At 39.1% G+C, this 21,412-nt stretch overlaps 1 protein-coding gene and 2 pseudogenes across 18 annotated transcripts in view; 2 read left to right on the top strand and 1 right to left on the bottom strand.

The window, feature by feature from the left end:
- Positions 1-12,526, bottom strand: part of XRN1 (5'-3' exoribonuclease 1) — a 134,318-nt gene extending 121,792 nt beyond the window's left edge. For 13 of the 18 annotated variants that reach the window (XR_004264581.1, XR_004264584.1, XR_004264582.1 and 10 more), the window contains exons 1-2: positions 12,333-12,526; positions 913-1,145 (exon numbers count right to left, since the gene is read on the bottom strand). Coding sequence is in view for 12 of the 18 variants with exons in the window: in XM_032264391.1 (XP_032120282.1) it covers positions 913-1,145; positions 12,333-12,407 (308 nt within the window). In the remaining 6 variants the exon portion in view is untranslated. The remainder of the gene's footprint in view (positions 1-912; positions 1,146-12,332) is intronic. The other 5 variants (XM_032264386.1, XM_032264401.1, XM_032264420.1 and 2 more) reach the window with 3 other exon arrangements.
- A 2,357-nt stretch (positions 12,527-14,883) lies between these two features.
- LOC116540778 lies at positions 14,884-15,529 on the top strand (annotated as a pseudogene).
- LOC116540788 lies at positions 15,329-16,205 on the top strand (annotated as a pseudogene).
- Positions 16,206-21,412: the final 5,207 nt, after the last annotated feature.

Genomic DNA, 21,412 nt, shown 5'->3' with positions numbered 1-21,412 from the left:
ACGTGCCTGTGATCCCAGCTACTCAGGAGGCTGAGGCAGGAGAATTGCCTGAACCCAGGAGGCGGAGGTTGCGGTGAGCCGAGATCGCGCCATTGCACTCCAGCCTGGGTAACAAAAGCAAAACTCCAACTCAAAAAAAAAAAAAAAAATTGGCCAGGCACGGTGGCTCACACCTGTAATCCCAGCCCTTTGGGAGGCTGAGGCGGGTGGATTACATGAGGTCAGGCATTTGAAACCAGCCTGGCCAATGTGGTGAAACCCTATCCCTATTAAAAATACAAAAGCTAGACAGGCGTGGTGGTGGGTGCCTATAATCCCAGCTACTCGGGAGGCTGAGGCAGGAGAATCATTTGAACCTGGGAGGCAGATGTTGCAGTTAGCCAAGACTGCGCCATTGCACTCCAGCGTAGGCAACAAGAGTGAAGCTTCATCTCAGAAAAAGAAAAATGACATACACACATACACACACACACACACACACACACACACACACACACACACACACACAGTATATTATAAAAAAGTATATAATTTTGGGTCTGGTGGCACTTGCCTGTAATCTCAGCTACTTGGAAGGCTGAGGCACGATAATCACTTGAACTAGGGAGGCAGAGGTTACAGTGAGCTAAGATCACGCCACTGCACTCCAGCCTGGGTGACAGTGAGATTCTGTCTCAGCAAAGAAACAAACAAAAGAACCCTCAACATATGTTTTGAGAAAGGACATCTCACTGAGTTCCTCCTAACTCATTACTTGACTGGAAAAATATATCATTGAGATATTTCCATTTCTGGGGGAATTTTATGCAGAAAATAAACATGAACAGAAGATTGTGTTAAATCAATTATCTTTAAAATAATATATTTTTACTAAGCTAAATAATATTCCAAAATAAAGCATAAATCTTTTACCTAAAACGCCTCCCACGCTGCTGGTTCATTTTTGCTCGAGGAGCCACACCATCAACAGCCATAAAGAACACTTTCCTGGGTTTAATAATGCGAAACAATACCTCCAGGTAGTGAAAAATATCAGTAAAGATTTTATCATCTGAAATTCTAAAGTGAACATCATCATCATTAGGGTGGGAGCACTGATGTATAATTCCATTCATATCCAGATACAAGTTGTCAAATTCAGGAATCTGAAAAACAAAGAAAAATGCTTCAGATTATTTATTTTAATCAACTATAGATATCTTAAGCAGCAGGGAAAAGTGATTATTCAATTATAAAAGCATGACTAGTGTATTCTGATTATACAAAAACTGAGTAAAACAATCACAGATTAATTTAAAAAGTAAAGAACTGGTAATATGGTAACATATTTGGTTATATATAATGCACCAATGACTTGATTAAATTCACTGTCAGGAAATAATCTACTTATTCAAAATAATATAAAACACCAAATAAAGTGCTTGGTTCATTTGGCATTCAAAATATTAGTTTTGTTCTTTTCTACCATTTGACATTAACTCCTCAAAAACCTCAATTTCCTCTATAAATGGGCAACAAAAAGCTACTTACATCAAAAGGCTGTTTGTACATCATTATTGAAAGGTTTCACACACGATGTAAAGGCTAATTGCATACTTAGTTTCACTGAAACAATCACTGATTGGTTCTATTAATTTTTTAAATGTTAGATTATGCCAAGAAACTTATGAAACTGAAACCTGAAAAATGAATTTGTTTGTGATATGTGGGTTAATAATTTGTAAACTCTGACTAACAGGCATCTACTTTTATAAGACCTTAATGGCTCTCTCATTTACTTTTCCTCTATTTAAACATTTGTGTTGGAACTCTTGGTCCCAGCAGGAACAAAATTTTTTTACTAAAAAGAAAAAAAGTAAATGTTTGTGAGTAAGGGGAACATTACAGAAACAAACATACACTAAGATGGAACTGAAATGGGTACAACTAAAGAGTTATAGTTTCTAGTGTAATGAAAGTTTTAGAATAGAGTGGACCTTACATATTCATTAAATTACTTTGAATTTTCAAACATAAAAACATAAGGAGCTCTCCTTGTATAAACATAATAGAAATCACTTCTGAAACAGTAACTCAAGTTTTACAACATGTACAGGTAACAACATATTTTCCTGCTACTGAGAAAATAGCATGCTTTTGAGTTTTGGGAGTGAAAAGTTTTGGTCTCCGAATCAATGAACACCATCAAAACATATTTTTATAAAATATCTATTTATACAGTATTGTATGTAGAAGCAACACATAAAAATTTTAGAATTTTCACCAACCTTGGGGACAGAGCGAGACTGTCTCAAAAAAAAAAAAAGCAAAATTTTTTTTTTTTTTTTTGAGACGGAGTTTCGCTCTTGTTACCCAGGCTGGAGTGCAATGGCGCGATCTCGGCTCACCACAACCTCCGCCTCCTGGGTTCAGGCAATTCTCCTGCCCCAGCCTCCTGAGTCGCTGGGATTACAGGCACACACCACCATGCCCAGCTAATTTTTTGTATTTTTAGTAGAGACGGGGTTTCACCATGCTGACCAGGATGGTCACGATCTCTTGACCTCGTGATCCACCCGCCTCGGCCTCCCACAGTGCTGGGATTACAGGCTTGAGCCACCGCGCCCAGCCCCCAAAAAGCAAATTTTTAAAGGAATCACAGAAAATGCAAAGCAATTCAGAAAAGAATAAACGCAAAAGTCTAACAAGCACATGAAAAACTGTTCACTGTCCAAAATTTCTAATTGAAATGACACATTGGCTGGGTGCGGTGGCTCACGCCTGTAATTCCAGGACTTTATGAGTCCGAGGTGGGCAAACACCAAGGTCAGGAGATCAAGACCATCCTGGCCAACATGGTGAAACCCCATCTCTACCAAAAACAATACAAAAATTGGCGGGCTGTTTTGGGAGAGGCAAAGAAAAAAAAATCAGTGGGCCATGGTGGTGGGTGCCTGTAATTTTAGCTACTCGGGAGGCCGAGGCAGGAGAATTGCTTGAACCCGAGAGGCAGAGGGAGGATACAGTGAGCTGAGATCGTGCCACTGCACTCCAGCCTGTCAACAGAGCCAAACTGTTTAAAAAAAAAAAAAAAAAAGAAATGACACATCATTTTCCCCACATTAGTAAAAATTAAAGAGACTGATGTTATCCATGTTAACAAGGCTTTGGGGAAATGCATATTTTGCATGTTATTAAAAGCAATGGGTAGCGTTTATTGTGCAATTATTAGGTACTAAACATCGGGCTAAATATGTATATTCATTCTCTGACTTAATTACAACAAGCTTAAAAGATAAATATTTAGCATTCTCATTTTAGAAAGTCACAGAGCTAGAAAAACAGAAATGGGGTTTATACCCAATAGTTTGGGACAGCAATGTAAATTAGCATAACTGATCAAAAAGTATGTATTAGAAATTTGAAACGTGTATCTTTAAACCAGGATTTCTACTGTTGAAAATTTATCCTAACAAGTAATCAGATATGATTAACTTGTAAAGATATAAGGATAAAAATTTTCATGGCAGTACTGTACAAAAAAGATAAAAATAGAAAACTGATGATGGTACATCCGCACAATGGAATACAACACAGCAATTACAAATGTGAAACAGACTCATATTTGACATGGAATAATATGCATAATATATATAATCAGTGACAAAGGCAGGGTATAAACAGCAGGTATAGTCTCCTATTTATAGAAAATATTTACTTACATATACATCTGCATAGAAAAGTTAGGAAGTATATAAAAACAAGATGTTACTAGAGGTTAACCATGGATGATGAAAGCTTTTTACTTTCCTCTAGGCTATATAATATTTTTTATATATTTCTGCATTATCTGAATTTTTAAAAACAATGAGCATATATTACCTCTATAATCTAAAAAATACTCCACTATAATTTTCCTTTTAGAAAAAGAATATTTGAAAAATTCTCAGGTTTCAGATTAGTAAGAAAGACAGAGAATAATTAATCATTGGCTAATGTGTTGAATAAAGTGATTACAGGCCTGGGATTACACGCAGTAGAATTTTGCTCCCATACTGGCAGATTAGTGCCCTCAAAAAAAAAAAAAAAAAAAAGAATTTTGCTCCCATACAAAGAGATTACTGAAAATGTAGTTTCTCTTCTAAGAGTTATTACATTTGCAAGTTAGAAATTTCAAGGTTATTTTATACTCTCCTCCTTCTCCAATCCCATATCTAATTAATCACTGGGGTATTTTTCTTTTTAATTTAGCATCCAAAATGTTTCTAGAATCTTACCCTCTTATCCATTCCCACTGTCTTAGGCAATCTTATCCTTTTCTCTATCCCCAGACCTCCTGCACTGGTCCACACCCTGTTTCCCAATAGAACTACTTGCTTCCAGTTTCTCTCTCAGCATAGTTTAGCTATTTTTCTAAAGCAATAATCTGATCACATTGCATCCTTACTTAAACCGACTGGATATTACAAATCCCAAACAGCATAAAAGTTCCTGCATGATTTGGCTGCTATTTTTCCTGCCAATTCTATATTCTTTCCTCTTTCTATATATCTTTACAAGCTACTACAAGAAAACATTGAGGAAAACTTCTAGAACACTGGTGTGGGCAAAAATTTCTTAAGTAATATCCCACAAGCACAGGCAACTAAAGCAAAAATGGAGAAACTGTATCACATCAAGTTAAAAAGCTTCTGCACGGAAAAGGAAACAATCAGCAAAGTGAAGAGACACGGAATTCAAGAAACATATTTGCAAACTACTCAACTAACAAGGAATTAATAATCAGAATAGACAATGAGCTCAAACAGCTCTATACGACGAAATCTAATAATCCAATCAAAAAAAACGGGCAAAAGGGTTGAAAAGACATTTCTCAAAAAAAGACTTACAAATGGCAAATGGGCATATGAAAAGGTGCTCAACATCACTGATCATCAGAGAAATGCAAATTAAAGCTACAATGTGATATCATCTTACCCCAGTTAAAATGGCTTATATTCAAAAGATAGGCAATAACAAATGCTAGCAAAGATGTGGAGAAAAGGGAACCCTTGTATACTGTTGGTGGAAATGTAAGTTAGTACAACCAATATGAAGAACAGTTTGGAGGCTCCTCAAAAAACTAAAAATAGAACTACCATATGATCCCAGGAGCACTACTGCTGTGTTAATATACTCCAAAGAGAGGAAATCCGTATATCGCAAAGATATCTGCACTCCCTTGTTTGTTGCTATACTGTTCACAACAGCCAAGATTTGCAAGCAACCTAAGTGTCCATCAACAGATGAATGGACAAAGTAAATGTGGTACTATATACACAATGGAGAATGTGTATTCAGCCTTAAGAAAGAATGAGATCCTGTCATCTGCAGCCACATGAGTGGAAATGGAGATCATTATGTTAAGTAAAATAAGCCTAGCACAGAAAGACAAACATTGCATGTTTTCATTTATGGAATCTAAAGATCAAAACAATAGAACTCACGGACATAGAGAATAGAAAGATGGTTCCTAGAGGCTGGGAAGGGTATTGGGGGAGTCAGGGGAGAGGTGAGAAAGGTTAATGGATATAAAAGAAAAACTGAAAGAATAAATAAGACCTAGGCTGGGTGTGATGACTCACGCCTGTAATCCCAACATTTTGGGAGGCCGAGGCGGGCAGATCGTTTGAGCCCACTAGTTCAAGACCAGCGTGGGCAACATGGTGAAACCGTGTCTCTATTTTTAAAAATATTTAAATTACAACAAACAAACAAAAAACAAAAAAACACAAACCAGGCATGATGGCTCATGCCTGTAATCCCAGCACTTTGGGAGGCTGAGGTGGGCGGATCAATTGAGGCCACTGGGTGTTGGAGAAGAGCCTGGCCAACAAGGCAAAACCCCATGTCTACTAAAAATACAAAAAGTAGCTGGGTGTGGTAGTGCACGCCTAATACCAGCTACTTGGGTGGCTGAGGCACAAGAATCGCTTGAACCCAGGAGGCAGGGGTTGCAGTGAGCCGAGATCATGACACTGTACTCCAGCCTGGGTGATGGAGCATGACCTTGCATCCAAAATAAAAAATAAAGAATGAATAAGACCTACTATGTGATAGCACAACAGGGTGACTAAAGTCAATAATTTAAGTGTACATTTAAAAACAACTAAAAGACTATTATTAAATTGTTTGTAACACAAAGGATAAATACTTAAGTGGATGGATACTCCATTCTCCATGATGTCATTATTATGCACTGCATGCCTGTATAAAAACATCTCATGAACCCCGTAAATCTCATGAACGCGTACTATATACCCACAAAAGTTAAAACTAAACAAAAATGCCGGGCGCGGTGGCTCAAGCCTGTAATCCCAGCACTTTGGGAGGCCGAGGCGGGTGGATCACAAGGTCAAGAGATCGAGACCATCCTGGTCAACATGGTGAAACCCCGTCTCTACTAAAAATACAAAAAATTAGCTGGGCATGGTGGTGCGTGCCTGTAATCCCAGCTACTCAGGAGGCTGAGGCAGGAGAATTGCCTAAACCCAGGAGGCAGAGGTTGCAGTGAGCTGAGATCGCACCATTGCACTCTAGCCTGGGTAACAAGAGTGAAACTCCGTCTCAAAAAAAAAAGAAAAAAAAAAAAAAAACTAAACAAAATAAAAAATAATCCTAAGCTTCATTTTTTAAAAATATGGTTTTACAACATACTAATATACTATGTATATTTTAACATGCATTTCTATATACTATATCCATATACTATATGTTATGTGCTATATAAATATGCTATAGCAAATAAATTAATTCACTCAAAAAATATTTACTGAATACCCATTATGTGCCACACATAATGCTAGGGACTTGGGTTATATAGTAAATAACGTAATACAGTAAAGAATAAGATAGATAAGCTCCCTACCCATCAGCAAACACTCTAAAATGGAAATGGCAACTTGTGTTACCTAAAATTTGAAAGGTTTTCATAACCAATAAGTATTTCTTTAGCATAAGACAGAGAAGATTCATTTTAAAAGTGTAGGCTTAGAACAACAATGTGAATGTACTTGATGCAAAAGAACTATACACTTAAAAATGTCCAAAGATGGTACATTTTGTTATGTATATTTTACTAGAGTGTTTTTTTTTTTTTTGAGACTCCCAGCGTCGCCAAGGTTGGAGTGCAGTGGCATGATCTGAGCTCACTGCAACTTTGGCCTCCTGGGTTCAAGTGACTCTCCCACCTCAGCCTCCCCAAAAGCTTGGACTACAGGTGCGTGGCACCACACCCAGCTAATTTTTTGTATTTTTGGTAGAGACAGCGTTTTACCATGTTGCCCAGGTGGTCTTGAACTCCCAAGCTCAAGGGATCTGCCTACCTCAGCCTCCCAAAGTGCTGGGATTACAGGTGTGAGCCACCGCACCAAGCCTTGCAATTTTTTTTTTAAGTGCAGGCTTTACAGCATGCGTAATCAATAGAAACAATATCATTCCCAAGTAGGCCAAAATTATTGTATGTATGTGTGTGTGGGGGGATTATAAAATAAAGCACCCATAGTATAAAAACAGATATATGACATACCTGTGGCATTAAAGTTCCCAAGGTAGAGGGAATGATTTAAAAAAAAAAGAGGTCTAGGCCAGGTGTGATGGCTCACACCTGTAATCCCAGCACTTTAGAAGGCTGAGGTGGGTGGATCACTTGAGCTCAGGAGTTTGAGCCCAGCCTGGGCAACATGGTGAAACCCCGACTCTACCAAAAATACAAAAAATTAGCTGAGTGTGGTAGCACATGTCTGTATGTCTGTGGTCTCAGCTACTTAGAGGCCGAAGTGAGAGCTTGAGCCTGGGTGGCAGAGGTTACAGTGAGCCCAGATCGTGCCAGTGCACTCCAGCCTGGGCAAGAGAGTGAGACTCCATCACCAAAAATAAATACATAAAAAAGGAAACAACACTGCTATAGAGCAGGAGTCCCTAACGCCGAGGCCACCAACCACTACCAGTCCGTCGCGTGTTAGGAACCCGGTGGCACAGCAGGAAGTGAGCTGCAGTCCAGTGAGGGAAGCTTTATCTGTATTTACAGCCACTCCCCATCTCTGGCATGACAGCCTGAGTTCCACTCCTGTCAGATCAGTGGCAGCATTAGATTCTCACAGGAACAGGAACCCTATTGTGAACTGCACATGTGATAGATTTAGGTTGCGTGCTCCTTTTAAACTCTAATGCCTGATGATCTGTCACTGTCTTCCATTATCCTCAAATGGGACCATCTAGTTGCAGGAAAATAAGCTCAGAGTTCCCCCTGATTCTACATTATGGTGAGTTGTACAATTATTTTGTTATATATTACAATGTAATAATAACAGAAATAAAGTACACAATAAGTCATTCTGAAGGCCACCCTACCCCCTGTCCATGGAAAAACTGTCTTCCATGAAACTGGACCATGGTGCCAAAAAGGTTGGGGACCGCTGCTCTAGAGCAATTCTGCCTCGTTTCCAATTCAGCTCCAAACACGTACTTTACTAGCTATGTAATGACTTTGGATAACTCAATCATTTTATCACTCAGTTTTCTCAACTACAAAATAGATCTAAAATTGCTATGATTAAATAAGTGAATGCATGTAAAGCACTTAAAACAGTGTCTGGTACACTGCAAGTGCTTAACAAATCTTAGCTATTTTAACGGCACTGTTCTGGATTGTAATCTCCAAGAGAACTACATATGATCCAAGAGTTTATAATCTTAAAATTGTATAATCTGTGCTTTGTAAAGAAGACAGATCAAATATATGTGGTTATCTTCTCTCCTTTCCCCAAATCCTATGACAATAAAGGATTTTACATACATATATCCCTCTTCTTCCCATAAAAAATCCTGAGAATAGGAGCTATTAGTCAACCACAGATTTCTAGAAATGAGGAAAAGAGTTTATGACTAATGGATAAAACAAAGTAGCCCACAACAAACCCAGAATACTGTATGAGAAGCTGAAAACTGTTGTACCTGGTCACAGATCCTTATAAGATGTAAGCTCCAAGTTCTGAAGCTATGTAAAGGGCAAGCTGGTGCTATAGTAAAAAAGATAATTATTTGAAAAAATGTCTCTGGAATTGTTCTCCCCTCCTTTCTTCAATTATGGTGCTATTGAGTGTAAAACAAAATCACAGCTAATTTCCAATGAAACAGAACAATCTGGTTCAAAGCAAAGTTTCAGATTTATAAAGCTATAACCTTATTTTGTCTTTTTTTTTCTTCAATTGTGGGGACACTAACCAGGAGGAACATGTTGTTCCCAGTTTGGGGATCCTCAAGTAAAGCCACTAGTCCTTTTCTTTTTCTTTAAAGTTCAGTAATTTTACCAGAATATGCCTTAGTATTGGTCATATGAATCAACATGGTGACAAACATGGAGTATTCTTTCCATATGCGGTTTTACATTTCAGGAAAGTTTTATTACAGTTTTAGTATTTGTTGTTATGCTGCTTTGATTTTTTCTTTTCAGGCACCTCTATTATTTGTCTTCTTTGCCTATCTTTCTTATTGTTACTTTTTCTTAAATCTTTTAAATCTATTTTATTTTTAAAAATTTCACCTTTCCACTACTGATTTTTTCCTTTAATGGCATCGTTTGTTCTTGCCTTGCTTCTATTTGAGGCTTCAGCTCTGAAAAATATTTTTCATTTACTTCTGATTTTCTGTCATCTCATTCCCGCATTTTCATAATTGATATATGTTGTTTTTCAATGTCTTATATCATTTTCTTAGTGTCTTTTAACATACTGTGAAATAGACAATAGTTTTTGTTATAATTCTGGACTATTTTGTGTGCATTTTTTCATTGCAAGTTTTTATGTCTGGAGAGATATTCTGTCCCTTTGCTCGTATAATAACTTTGTATGTGATTTGACCTCAGTACCTTTCTTTAGCTCATTTTTATGTGAATTTAATTTTCTTAAGCTTTTAGAATGAGCAGCGGTTTGGGGAATATAAGTTCACACAAAACTGTTTCTGAGTAGTGTTAAAAAATACAGTGATTTGCTTCGTTGTTTGTTTTCTAAGATTTCTTGATTCTATGACTTTGCCTCACTTTTATATGAACTATCTCCTCTTTTCTTATCTCTATTGTCCTTTCATAAAATTTTATTTCACTCCCTGCATAAAATTTTTGTAAGATTTTATCGTACTCCCTTTTCCTTAGGGCTGTGGCCCAGAATGGCACCTTGGCAAGTCAGTTTTGAGTGTTCACAGGAGGTAGACTACTCCTGCCTGTTTGGTCTTTCTTATGCTAGGCCTTCACCCAGATAATGGAGAGAATAAAACTCCCCAGTTTCAGCTATGGCTATCTAATTGGCCAGCATAGTCTTTTAGTGGATACTGTTGGCTACTCTGGAATTCTCCTGTTCTAAGGTCCATCAGATGTTGCCCCATTGCTTCCTTCTCACTTCTGCACAGATATCAATACCAATTGTGTCTAGAGACTACTGGTAGTTTGCCTCAAATATTTATGTTTTGGGTTTCACGGGGATAGCATGTCACATGGTTTGTTGTAATTGTTTTATGAATTTTAAACTCTGCTTTCTAGTTTCACTTTCTGCTTTTTACTAGATGATTCAGAGAAACTGAAAACCTATGCTACTGAGGCCACAACCATTGACTTCCCAAAACTCACTTCTTCTCCCTACCTTTTTCCCCCAGGACTAGCTTTTGAATGCCTGTGACGTATTTAGGCATTACCGTCTTTAAGTTCTACTTGAGAGAGAAGCTAGTAACACTTTTGTCTCTTTTTCAATCAAACATTTTTGAAAGGCATCACAATGATGAACCAAATTTTAAAATTTATTTACAGTGAAATTTAAAAATAATTCTCTCATTTTCTACATAAAGCTTTCACAAACCATATCCTAGTGTCCATGTCATAAAACTGCATTAAAGACATTATTTTCATTCTGCAGTAACAAAATTCCTCAGGATGGAGAGAATCTAGAATATTTCCACCAAACCAAATTCTGTGCCACAGTCTACAGAATAAAAATACTACTGAACAAATTATGTATTATTAAGTCATCCTGAATAACAATCACATTATTTTTGCACTTTAGAGATAGAGTGACTGATGTACGGTATAGGAGGAACTGACTGAAGGTTGCAAGCAAAGCCAAAGTTGGTTGTCTCCATTTCTGCAATGTACTGGTTTCGATTTTAGACCTCTCCGGGCGAAAAAAATACCTCTCTAAATGTAACTCAATCTACGTTTCAAATAAATCAAAGATAAGCTAACATTGGAAAGTTTTTGTGCTTTTCTTTTTCATCTACCAAATCTGATTGGAATCCAGCAACAAAAACTATTTTCCAGAAGTAAAACTACCCTCATGTTTGTAAGTACTGATTAAAACATAATTTAAAAGGCTATTTACAATACTACCCATCAAGACTGATTCAATCAACTACACAAATTTCAAAACTTTTTTTCTGTAAAACTGCAAACAGGCAAGAGATCTATCGAATTCATTAAACGCGACAAACACCAAAGTATCACCCAAAGTCTAGTTTACCTAATAGATGACTGCTTTCTCCTCTCTTCCCACAGTTCCAATATATAAACTACGCTTTTGGCATCTACACATTAACATTGCCCTGGGGTCAGTACATGGCAAATATTATTAGTAGTATTAATGTTCTATCAATTTGTTTCCCAACCCCCTCTCTCTGTCACACAGCAAGGCCTCCAAATAAAGGCCCTAAGCCCCACTCCCCAGCCCGCCCAAGTTTTTTGTTTTGGCAGTAGGGGACTGGTGCTGTTTTTGAGATAACAGAAAATAAGTACAAAAGGCATTATCAATATGGACCCTCAGCCACGTCGGAAAGTCTAGGCGCTGGGGGCCGGGTGGGCCGCGCTCTAGATCAGGGAAAGTAAACAAGGTGACTGCGTGCAGAGGCGGCTGTTATTGTTTGTACGTGGGTCTGCCGCTCTGGGTGGGATCGGGGAACCTACGAGGACACCCACTCCAGCTTCGCAGCCTCTGTAAAGAAAAAGGCAACTTGCAACTTCCCTGGAAGAAACGGTAGAACGGTAAAAGCGTTCTTTCCCAGGACTTCATTTCAGAGTCGCGGAAGGACCAGCCGCAGCAGGAGAGCTGTCAAAGCGCTGTGAACCCAGGGCTCTGTCCACACACAGGAAACCTGCGTCCTTGGTCCCTTTCGGCTCATCCGGGCGTCCTCAAACCTTCCGTCCCCCTCCCTATGCCACACAGCGGCCAGACGACGAGGGGAAAAGAGGCAGGACAGCCCCAGCCCTGGGTGGAGAGAGGGCCGCGGAGCCCCGGGTCTTCGGCCTTCTGAGCCTGTGCCCCTCGCTCACCCACCTGATGCTCTTTCACCACTTCGCTGAGGCAGGGATACCGCTCTGAGATCCATCGGTAAAACTTGGGGACTCCCATTTCGACCGTCAACACTAATCCTACTTAGGGCCAAACCGAAACCAAACGCCCCGCCAGGGCCTTCGCTGCCGCCTCCAGCCGTCGCTCCGCGGATGACAACACACCGCCCGGCCGACCATAGAGAGCGCCCGCCGGGCCTAGAGCGGCAGGATCCGAGGCCGTCCCAGGGGCGGGGCTCGCGCGGCTGGGACCGCGGTGCGAGCTGTTGGCGGTCAGAGGCTCTGCGGAGGTTTGCAGGTGTGCTTGAAGTTAGGTGTGAAAATGCCCTAGCATAGAGCTGTGCTTTCTAAGTGAATTTGGAAGTGGCATGAAAACCACACGAGAGTGTGGGAAGGGTACCGAACACTGATTTTTGTTCTGCTTCTGTCTCCAAGGGTTGCTAATCTCAGTATTTTTCACACAGATTTGGAAAGATCTGGTGATTTATTTGGCTTAGTTTGTTTTTGCTAGGAATTATTTTCTCTGAGGAATTTAAACCCGCGACAAAGTTTCTTTTAAAAACGTTTTCCAAATTGTTTTTAAAAATTTCCAAATTACACGCACCCCCCCCCCCAACAGACCTTGGATACGAAATCGTTATCATTTGATGTTTAGTTTTTACATTCATGCCTCTGGGTTTTTCATATTTTTCCCCATCACACTTTCAACTGGGGAGAGTCTTTATCAACTTAAGTGAAATTATCAATTTTAAATGTAAGAGTTTTCCACTTATTTGAATGTAAGAACCTAATTACTTTGTATTTAAATCTTCTGGACGAAAACTTACAGAAAACCTTAAACATTTAAACCTTTTTAGATTTTAAGATCTCAGGAAATGTTAAGTATCGCTGTCTTCCATGACCACTGGGCTCTGCATTCTGGGACTGCAGAATGGCAAGCATCATACAAATTAGAGAATGTTTATTTCGTTTTCATATTCACACTTTTTGGCTTATATTTTTTTTCCCTATCACACTTTCAAACATAGTTTTATTAAGTGAACTTAACGATATGCTGTTTATATTTATATCTCTCTCTTACTAGACTGTCACTTCCTGGAGTACAGGAGAGGGTAGCTCTATGCACAAGTCTGGTACAATGCCTTGCCCACAATATTTATTCCATATAATTTTGTTCTTCAAGTGAATCCTTACAATAGCTAGGACTTTTAATTTTTTTTTTTTTTAAGACGGGGTTTCACCATGTTGGTCAGGCTGGTCTTGAACTCCTGACCTCAGGTGATCTGCCCACCTTGGCCTCCAAAGTGCTTGGATTACAGGCGTGAGCCACCACGCCCAGCCTAGCTAGGACTTTTAAAAGGAAATCAGTAGAAATTGTAAAATGAAATTAGGCTCGCTTGTTTCTTGCAAATGAAGTTTTTGACCATGAGAACACATGATGTTACACTTCTCCAGCTATAATACACAGTATGTATTAAGAAAGTAGTTTATTTATTCATAATTGAATTTTACATCTAATTAGTGATCGGAGAGAACAGTTGCTCTAAGAACATAAATTTATGTGGTACTTTAGAACTGAACAGATACAACCATAGATTAATACCAAATGCATTACTTTTGAGTATTAACATATTCTTTTATATAATTTCATTTCACATATATGGGGTCCAACCAAGATACATCTGGCATAGTAAGTTTTCATCAGTAGCTTCTTGTATAAGGTAATGCACATGTCCTTCAATAGATAATGGCAGTCCTGTCACTCTATTTCGAGTCTTGATTACACCTTGTAGTCGCTGCTCAATGTCAAGAACATGGGTCTTGGCCTAAAAAGAAGAAACATAAAACCAAAAACAGATGTTGATAATTTGGAATTACTACCTTTCTTTATATTTTGACATTTAATAAACGTTAACACCATTTTACTGACCAATACTCCTTTTGTAAGAGCAAATACAGGAAAAGAAGAAATTAAACAAATACAGTTAACATGTGATACTGATTTTGAGGCTTCCAAGACTGATTCAACATTAACTGCTTGGACATGTTTCTGGACTACATGAAACACTAAGGAATTATTTACATATTGCAATTCTCGAAAAATATATATATTTAAAAAAATTTTTTTTCTTTTTTTTAAAGACGGGGTTTCACCATGTTGGTCAGGCTGGTCTTGAACTCCCAACCTCAGGTGATCCACCAGACTTGGCCTCCAAAGTGCTTGGATTACAGGAGTGAGCCATCACGCCCGGCCTCTCGAAAAAGAATTTTTAAAATCTGCTTTGGAAGTGTTTAGGACTTAAACATTTGAATGAATATTCTAATACCAGCAACAATGCTCTACTGCCTAATATTTACATTATGCTAGTACATGCATATGGGAGTTCTAAATGAGCTACTTGTAATTGTATACATTTCTTTCTTGAGCATATCTGAATGCAAAAGAATTCCATTATTAGAAAAATAATTCTCAGAGGCGGTGCTGGTTGGGCTGGTGGGCTGGGCTGCAGCCCGTGAATGCAAAGAGGAGGGCCACAGGGCAGGGGATGTTGCTATGCTGTCTGCCATCAACTTTTCTGCCAAGAGCCTGGACTCCAAATATGACGAATCTGATGTTCCAGAAGAGCTCCAGGTGTTAAGAGAACCCCTACAACAGCCAGTCTTCCCTTTTTTAGTTGCAGACCAGCTCCTGCATATTTCTTTGGTGGAGCACTTGAGCCATGTGCATGAACCAAACCCAGTTCATTCAAGTCACATGTTTAAGTTACTTTGCCAGACCTTTATCAAAATGGGGCTGCTGTCTTCTTTCACTTGTGATGAGTTTAGCTCATTAAGACTATATCACCACAGAGCTATTATTCACTTAATGAGGTCCACTAAAGACAGAATTTGTCAGAATCCTTGTGAGGATGTTTCTTATATCCAGAAAATCAGATCAAGGGAAGTAGCCTTTGAAGCACAAACTTCATGCTACTTAAATGAATTTGAAGAACTTGCCATCTTAGGAAAATGTGGATATGGAAGAGTATATAAGGTCAGGAATAAGTAACATGGTCAGGATTATGCAATTTAAAAAGTCCTGATTAAGGGTGCAACTAAAACAGATTGGACAGAGAAACTATGGGAATGAAGGTGTCGGAGGTTCTTCAGGACCCTAATATCATTGGTTATCATACTGCATAGACAGAACATGTTCATGTGGTCTAACCACAAGCAGACAGAGCTTCCATTCCGTTGCCATTTTTGGAAATGTTCTCCAACCAGGCAGATGACATACCAATATGGTGTTAAAAATGATGAAAGTAGCAACTCATCTATTATCTTTGCTGAGCTCACCTCAGAAAAAGAAAAACCCTTTGGAGAATCTAACACTCAAAATCAGAAAAACAAGCTGGTGAACTACCCTGCCACTTTAGTCCTAAAAGACACCAGTGAATTTGAATCATCCCTGGAGCTCCAGGAAAATGGCATGGCTGGTTTGTTTATCAGGTCCATTGTGGAACAGCTGCTGCTGCTCAGGTGTAATTCCCTCCTAGAGGAAAATTTCACATCCACTGAGGAATCTTCTGAAGAAAACTTGAACTTGTTGGGGCAGATAAAGGTGCAGTACTACCTGATTCTGCACATTCAGATGCAGCTGTGTGAGCTCTTGCTGTGGGACTGGACAGCCAAGAGAAACAAGCAGGGCCAAGAGTGTGTGGATAAGTCTGCCTGTCCTTATGGCCAGTGTTGCAACAAAAATTTTTCAATAATTAGTGGAAGGTGTGTTTTACATATATAACATGGGAATTGTAAACAGATATTCGAAGCCTAGAAATATTTTTCTTCATGGCTGTCATCAGCAAGTAAAAATAGGAGACTTTGGTCTGGCCTGCCCAGACATCTTAAAAAGGAACACAGACTGGACCCATAGATATGGAAAGAGAGCACCAACACATATCCAGAGTGGACACTTGTCTGTAAGCTTCATCCAAACAGCTGGAAGGATATGAGAATGATGCCAAGGGTCTCACTCCATTGCCCAGGGTGGAGTGCAGTGGTGTCATCATAGCTCATAGCAGCCTCCAAATCCTGGGCTCAAGTGGTCCTCCCACCTCAGCCTCCCAAATAGCTGGGACTACAAGAGTGTGCCACTGAGCTTGGCTAATTAAAAACAAACAAACGGCTCAAGGATCCAAGATGGCCAATTAGAAGCAGCTCAGGATTGCAGCGCCCAGTGAAAGTGCAGAGGCCGCTGCAGGTGAGTCCCAGGCAATCAGGGCCTGGAGTGGACCTTGGCAGTCCTACAGCAGAAGTGCCAGACTGTTAGAAGGAAAACTAAGAAACAGAAGGAAATAACTTCACATCAACAAATTGGACATCCACTCAGAGACTCAATCTGAAAGTCAACAACTTCAAAGACAACAGGTGGATAAATCCACAAAGACGGGAAGAAACCAGCGCAAAAAGGATGAAAGCACCCGAAACCAGAATGCCTCTCCTCCTACAAGGGATCACAACTCCTCACCAGCAAGGGAACAAGGCTGGATAGAGAATGAGTGTGATGAATTGACAGAATCAGGCTTCGGAAGGTGGGTAAAAAGAAACTTCTGTGAGCTAAAAGAACATGTTCTAACCCAATGCAAAGAAACTAAGAACCTTGAAAAAAGATTTGATGAAATGCTAACGAGAATAGGCAACTTAGAGAGGAATATAAGTGAATTGATGGAGCTGAAAAACACAACACGAGAACTTCACGAAGCATGCACAAGTTTCAACAGCCGAATTGACCAAGCAGAAGAAAGGATATCAGAGGTTGAAGATCAACTCAATGAAATAAAACGAGAAGGCAAGATTAGAGAAAAAAGGGTAAAAAGGAATGAACAAAGTCAACAGGAAATATGGGACTATGTGAAAAGACCTAATCTACATTTGATAGGTGTACCTGAATGTGACGGAGAGAATGAATCCAAGCTGGAAAATACTCTTCAGGTTATCATCCAGGAAAACTTCCCCAACCTAGCAAGGCAGACCAATATTCAAGGCCAGGAAATACAGAGAACCCCACAAAGATATTCCTCAAGAAGAGCAACCCCAAGGCACATAATTGTCAGATTCACCAGGGTTGAAATGAAGGAGAAAATGCTAAGGGCAGCCAGAGAGAAAGGTTGGATTACCCACAAAGGGAAGCCCATCAGACTCACAGAGGATCTCTCAGCAGAAACCCTACAAGCCAGAAGAGAGTGGGGGCCAATATTCAACATCCTTAAAGAAAAGAACTTTCAACCCAGAATCTCATATCCAGCCAAACTAAGCTTCATAAATGAAGGAAAAATAAAATCCTTTGTGAACAAACAAGTACTCAGAGATTTATCACCACCAGGCCTACTTTACAAGAGCTCCTGAAAGAGGCACTAAACATAGAAAGGAACAACCAGTATCAGCCACTCCAAAAACATACCAAATGGTAAAAAGCATCAACACAATGAAGAAACTGCATCAATTAATGGGCAAAACAGACAGCTAGCATCAAAATGGCAGTATCAAATTCACACATAACAATATTAACCCTAAATGTAAATGGGCTAAATGCCCCAATCAAAAGACACATACTGACAAATTGGATAAAAAGCCAAAACCCATTGGTGTGCTGTATCCAGGAAACCCATCTCACATGCAAGGATACACAAAGGCTCAAAATAAAGGGATGGAGGAAGATTTACCAAGCAAATGGAGAGCAAAAAAAAAAGCAGGAGTTGCAATTCTCGTCTCTGATAAAATAGACTTTAAACCAACAAAGATCAAAAGAGACAAAGAAGGACATTATGTAATGGTAAAAGGATCAATGCAACAAGAAGAGCTAATGATCCTAAATATATATGCACCCAATACAGGAGCATCCAGATACATAAGGCAGGTTCACAATGACTTACACAGAGACTTAGACTCCCACACAATAATAGTGGGAGACTTTAACACCCCATTGTCAATATTAGACAGATCAACGAGACAGAAAATTAACAAGGATATCCAGGACTTGAACTCAGACCTGGAACAAGCGAACCTAATAGATATTTACAGAACTCTCCACCCTAAGTCCAAAGAATATAGATTCTTCTCAGCACTACATCGCATCTACTCTAAAATTGACCACATAATTGGAAGTAAATCACTCCTCAGCAAATGCAAAAGAACAGAAATCGTAACAAACAGTCTCTCAGACCACAGTGCAATCAAGTTAGAACTCAGAACCACACAGCTTCATGGAAGCTGAACAACTGGCTCTAGAATGCTGAATGGATAAACAGTGAAATGAAGGCAGAAATAAAGATGTTCTTCGAAACCAACAAGAACAAAGACACAACATACCAGAATCTCTGGGACACATTTAAAGCAGTCTGTAGAGGAATATATATAGCAATAAATGCCCACATGAGAAGCAAGGAGAGATCTAAAACTGACACCCTATCATCAAAATTGAAAGAGCTAGAGGAGCAAGATCAGAAAAACTCAAAACCTAGCAGAAGACAAGAAATAACTAAGATCAGAACAGAACTGAAAGAGATAGAGACACAAAAAACCCTTCAAAAAATCAGTAAATCCAGGAGCTGGTATTTCAAAAAAATCAACAAAATAGACCACTAGCCAGATTAATAAAAAAGAAAAGAGAGAATAATCAAATAGATGCAATAAAAAACGATACAGGGGATATCACCACAGATTCCACAAAAATTGAAACCATCATCAGAGATTATTACAAACAACTCTATGCACATAAACTAGTAAACCTGGAAGAAATGGATAAATTCCTGGACACTTGCATCCTCCCAAGCCTAAACCTGGAAGAAGTTGAAACCCTGAATAGACCAATAACAAGGGCTGAAGTTGAGGCAGCAATTAAGAGCCTACCACCCAAAAAAAGCCCAGGTCCAGATGGGTTCACAGCTGAATTCTACCGGACATACAAAGAGGAGCTGGTACCATTCCTTCTAAAACTATTCCAAATAATCCAAAAAGAAGGAATCCTTCTCAAATCATTTTATGAGACCAGCATCATCCTGATACCAAAACCTGGCAGAGACTCAGCAGGACAAGAAAACTTCAGGCCAATAACCATGATGAACATAGATGCAAAAATCTTCAATAAAATACTGGCAAGCCGATTGCAACAGCACATCAAAAAGCTTATCCACCATGATCAAGTAGGATTCATCCCAGGGATGCAAGGCTGGTTCAACATACGCAAGTCTATAAAAGTAATTCATCACATAAACAGAACCAAAGACAAAAACCACATGATTATCTCAGTTGATGCAGAGAAGGCCTTTGACAAAATTCAACAGCCCTTTATGCTAAAAACCCTCAATAAACTAGGTATTGACGGAACGTATCTCAAAATAATAAAACTATTTACGACAAACCAACAGCCAATATCATACTGAATGGGCAAAAACTGGAAGCATTCCCTTTGAAATCTGGCATTAGACAAGGATGCCCTCTCTCACCACTCCTATTCAATAAAGTACTGGAAGTTCTAGCCAGAGCAATCAGGCAAGAAAAAGAAATAAAGGGTATTCAAATAGGAAATGAGGAAGTCAAATTGTCTCTATTTACAGATGACATGATTGTATATCTAAAAGACCCCACTGTCTCAGCCCAAAATCTCCTGAAACTGATAAGCAACTTCAGCAAAGTCTCAGGATACAAAATCAATGTGGAAAAATCACAAGCATTCCTATACACCAATAACAGACTTGAAGAGAGCCAAATCAAGAACAAACTGCAATTCACAATTGCTACAAAGAGAATAAAATACCTAGGAATACAACTGACAAGGAATGTAAAAAACCTCTTTAAGGAGAACTACAAGCCACTGCTCTACAAAGTAAGAGAGGACACAAACAGATGGAGAAACATTCCATGTTCATGGTCAGGAAAAATCAGTATCGTGAAAATGGCCATACTGCCCAAAGTAATTTACAGATTCAACGCTATCCCCATCAAGCTACCAATGACCTTCTTCACAGAACTGGAAAAAAACACCTTAAACTTCATATGGAACCAAAAGAGAGTCCGCATAGCCAAGTCAATTCTAAGCAAAAAGAACAAAGCGGGAGGCATCACACTACCGGACTTCAAGCTATACTACAAGAGTACAGTAATCAAAACAGCATGGTACTCGTACCAAAACAGAGATATAGACCAATGGAACAGAACAGAGGCCTCGGAGGCAACACAACATATCTACAACCATCTGATCTTTGACAACCCTGACAAAAAAAAGCAATGGGGAAAGGATTCCCTGTTTAATAAATGGTGTTGGGAAAACTGGCTAGCCATGTGCAGAAAGCACAAACTGGACCCCTTCCTGACACCTTGCACTAAAATTAACTCCAGATGGATTAAAGACTTAAACATAAGACCTAACACCATAAAAACCCTAGAAGAAAACCTAGGTAAAACCATTCAGGACATAGGTGTAGGCAAGGACTTCATGACCAAAACACCAAAAGCATTGGCAACAAAAGCCAAAATAGACAAATGGGACCTAATCAAACTCCACAGCTTCTGCACAGCAAAAGAAACAGTTATTAGAGTGAATCGGCAACCAACAGAATGGGAAAAATTTTTTGCAGTCTACTCATCTGACAAAGGGCTGATATCCAGAATTTACAAAGAACTAAAACAGATTTACAAGATAAAAACAAACAAGCCCATTCAAAAGTGGGTGAAGGATATGAACAGACACTTTACAAAAGAAGATATACACGAGGCCAACAAACATATGAAAAAATGCTCATCATCACTGGTCATTAGAGAAATGCAAATCAAAACTACATTGAGATACCATCTCATGCCAGTTAGAATGGCGATCATTAAAAAATCTGGAGACAACAGATTCTGGAGAGGATGTGGAGAAATAGGAACACTTTTACACTGTTGGTGGGAGTATAAATTACAACCATTGTGGAAGACAGTGTGGCGATTCCTCAAGGACCTAGAAATAGAAATTCCATTTGACCCAGCAATCCCATTACTGGGTATATATCCAAAGGATTACAAATCGTTCTACTATAAGGACACGTG

The sequence above is a fragment of the Sapajus apella genome, unplaced genomic scaffold (genome assembly GCF_009761245.1).
Source record: "Sapajus apella isolate SASKATOON/1434 unplaced genomic scaffold, GSC_monkey_1.0 scaffold4, whole genome shotgun sequence".
Lineage (NCBI taxonomy): Eukaryota > Metazoa > Chordata > Mammalia > Primates > Cebidae > Sapajus > Sapajus apella.
The sequence above is the reverse complement of the archived record's forward strand: the minus strand, read 5'-3'. Positions and strand labels throughout refer to the sequence as shown.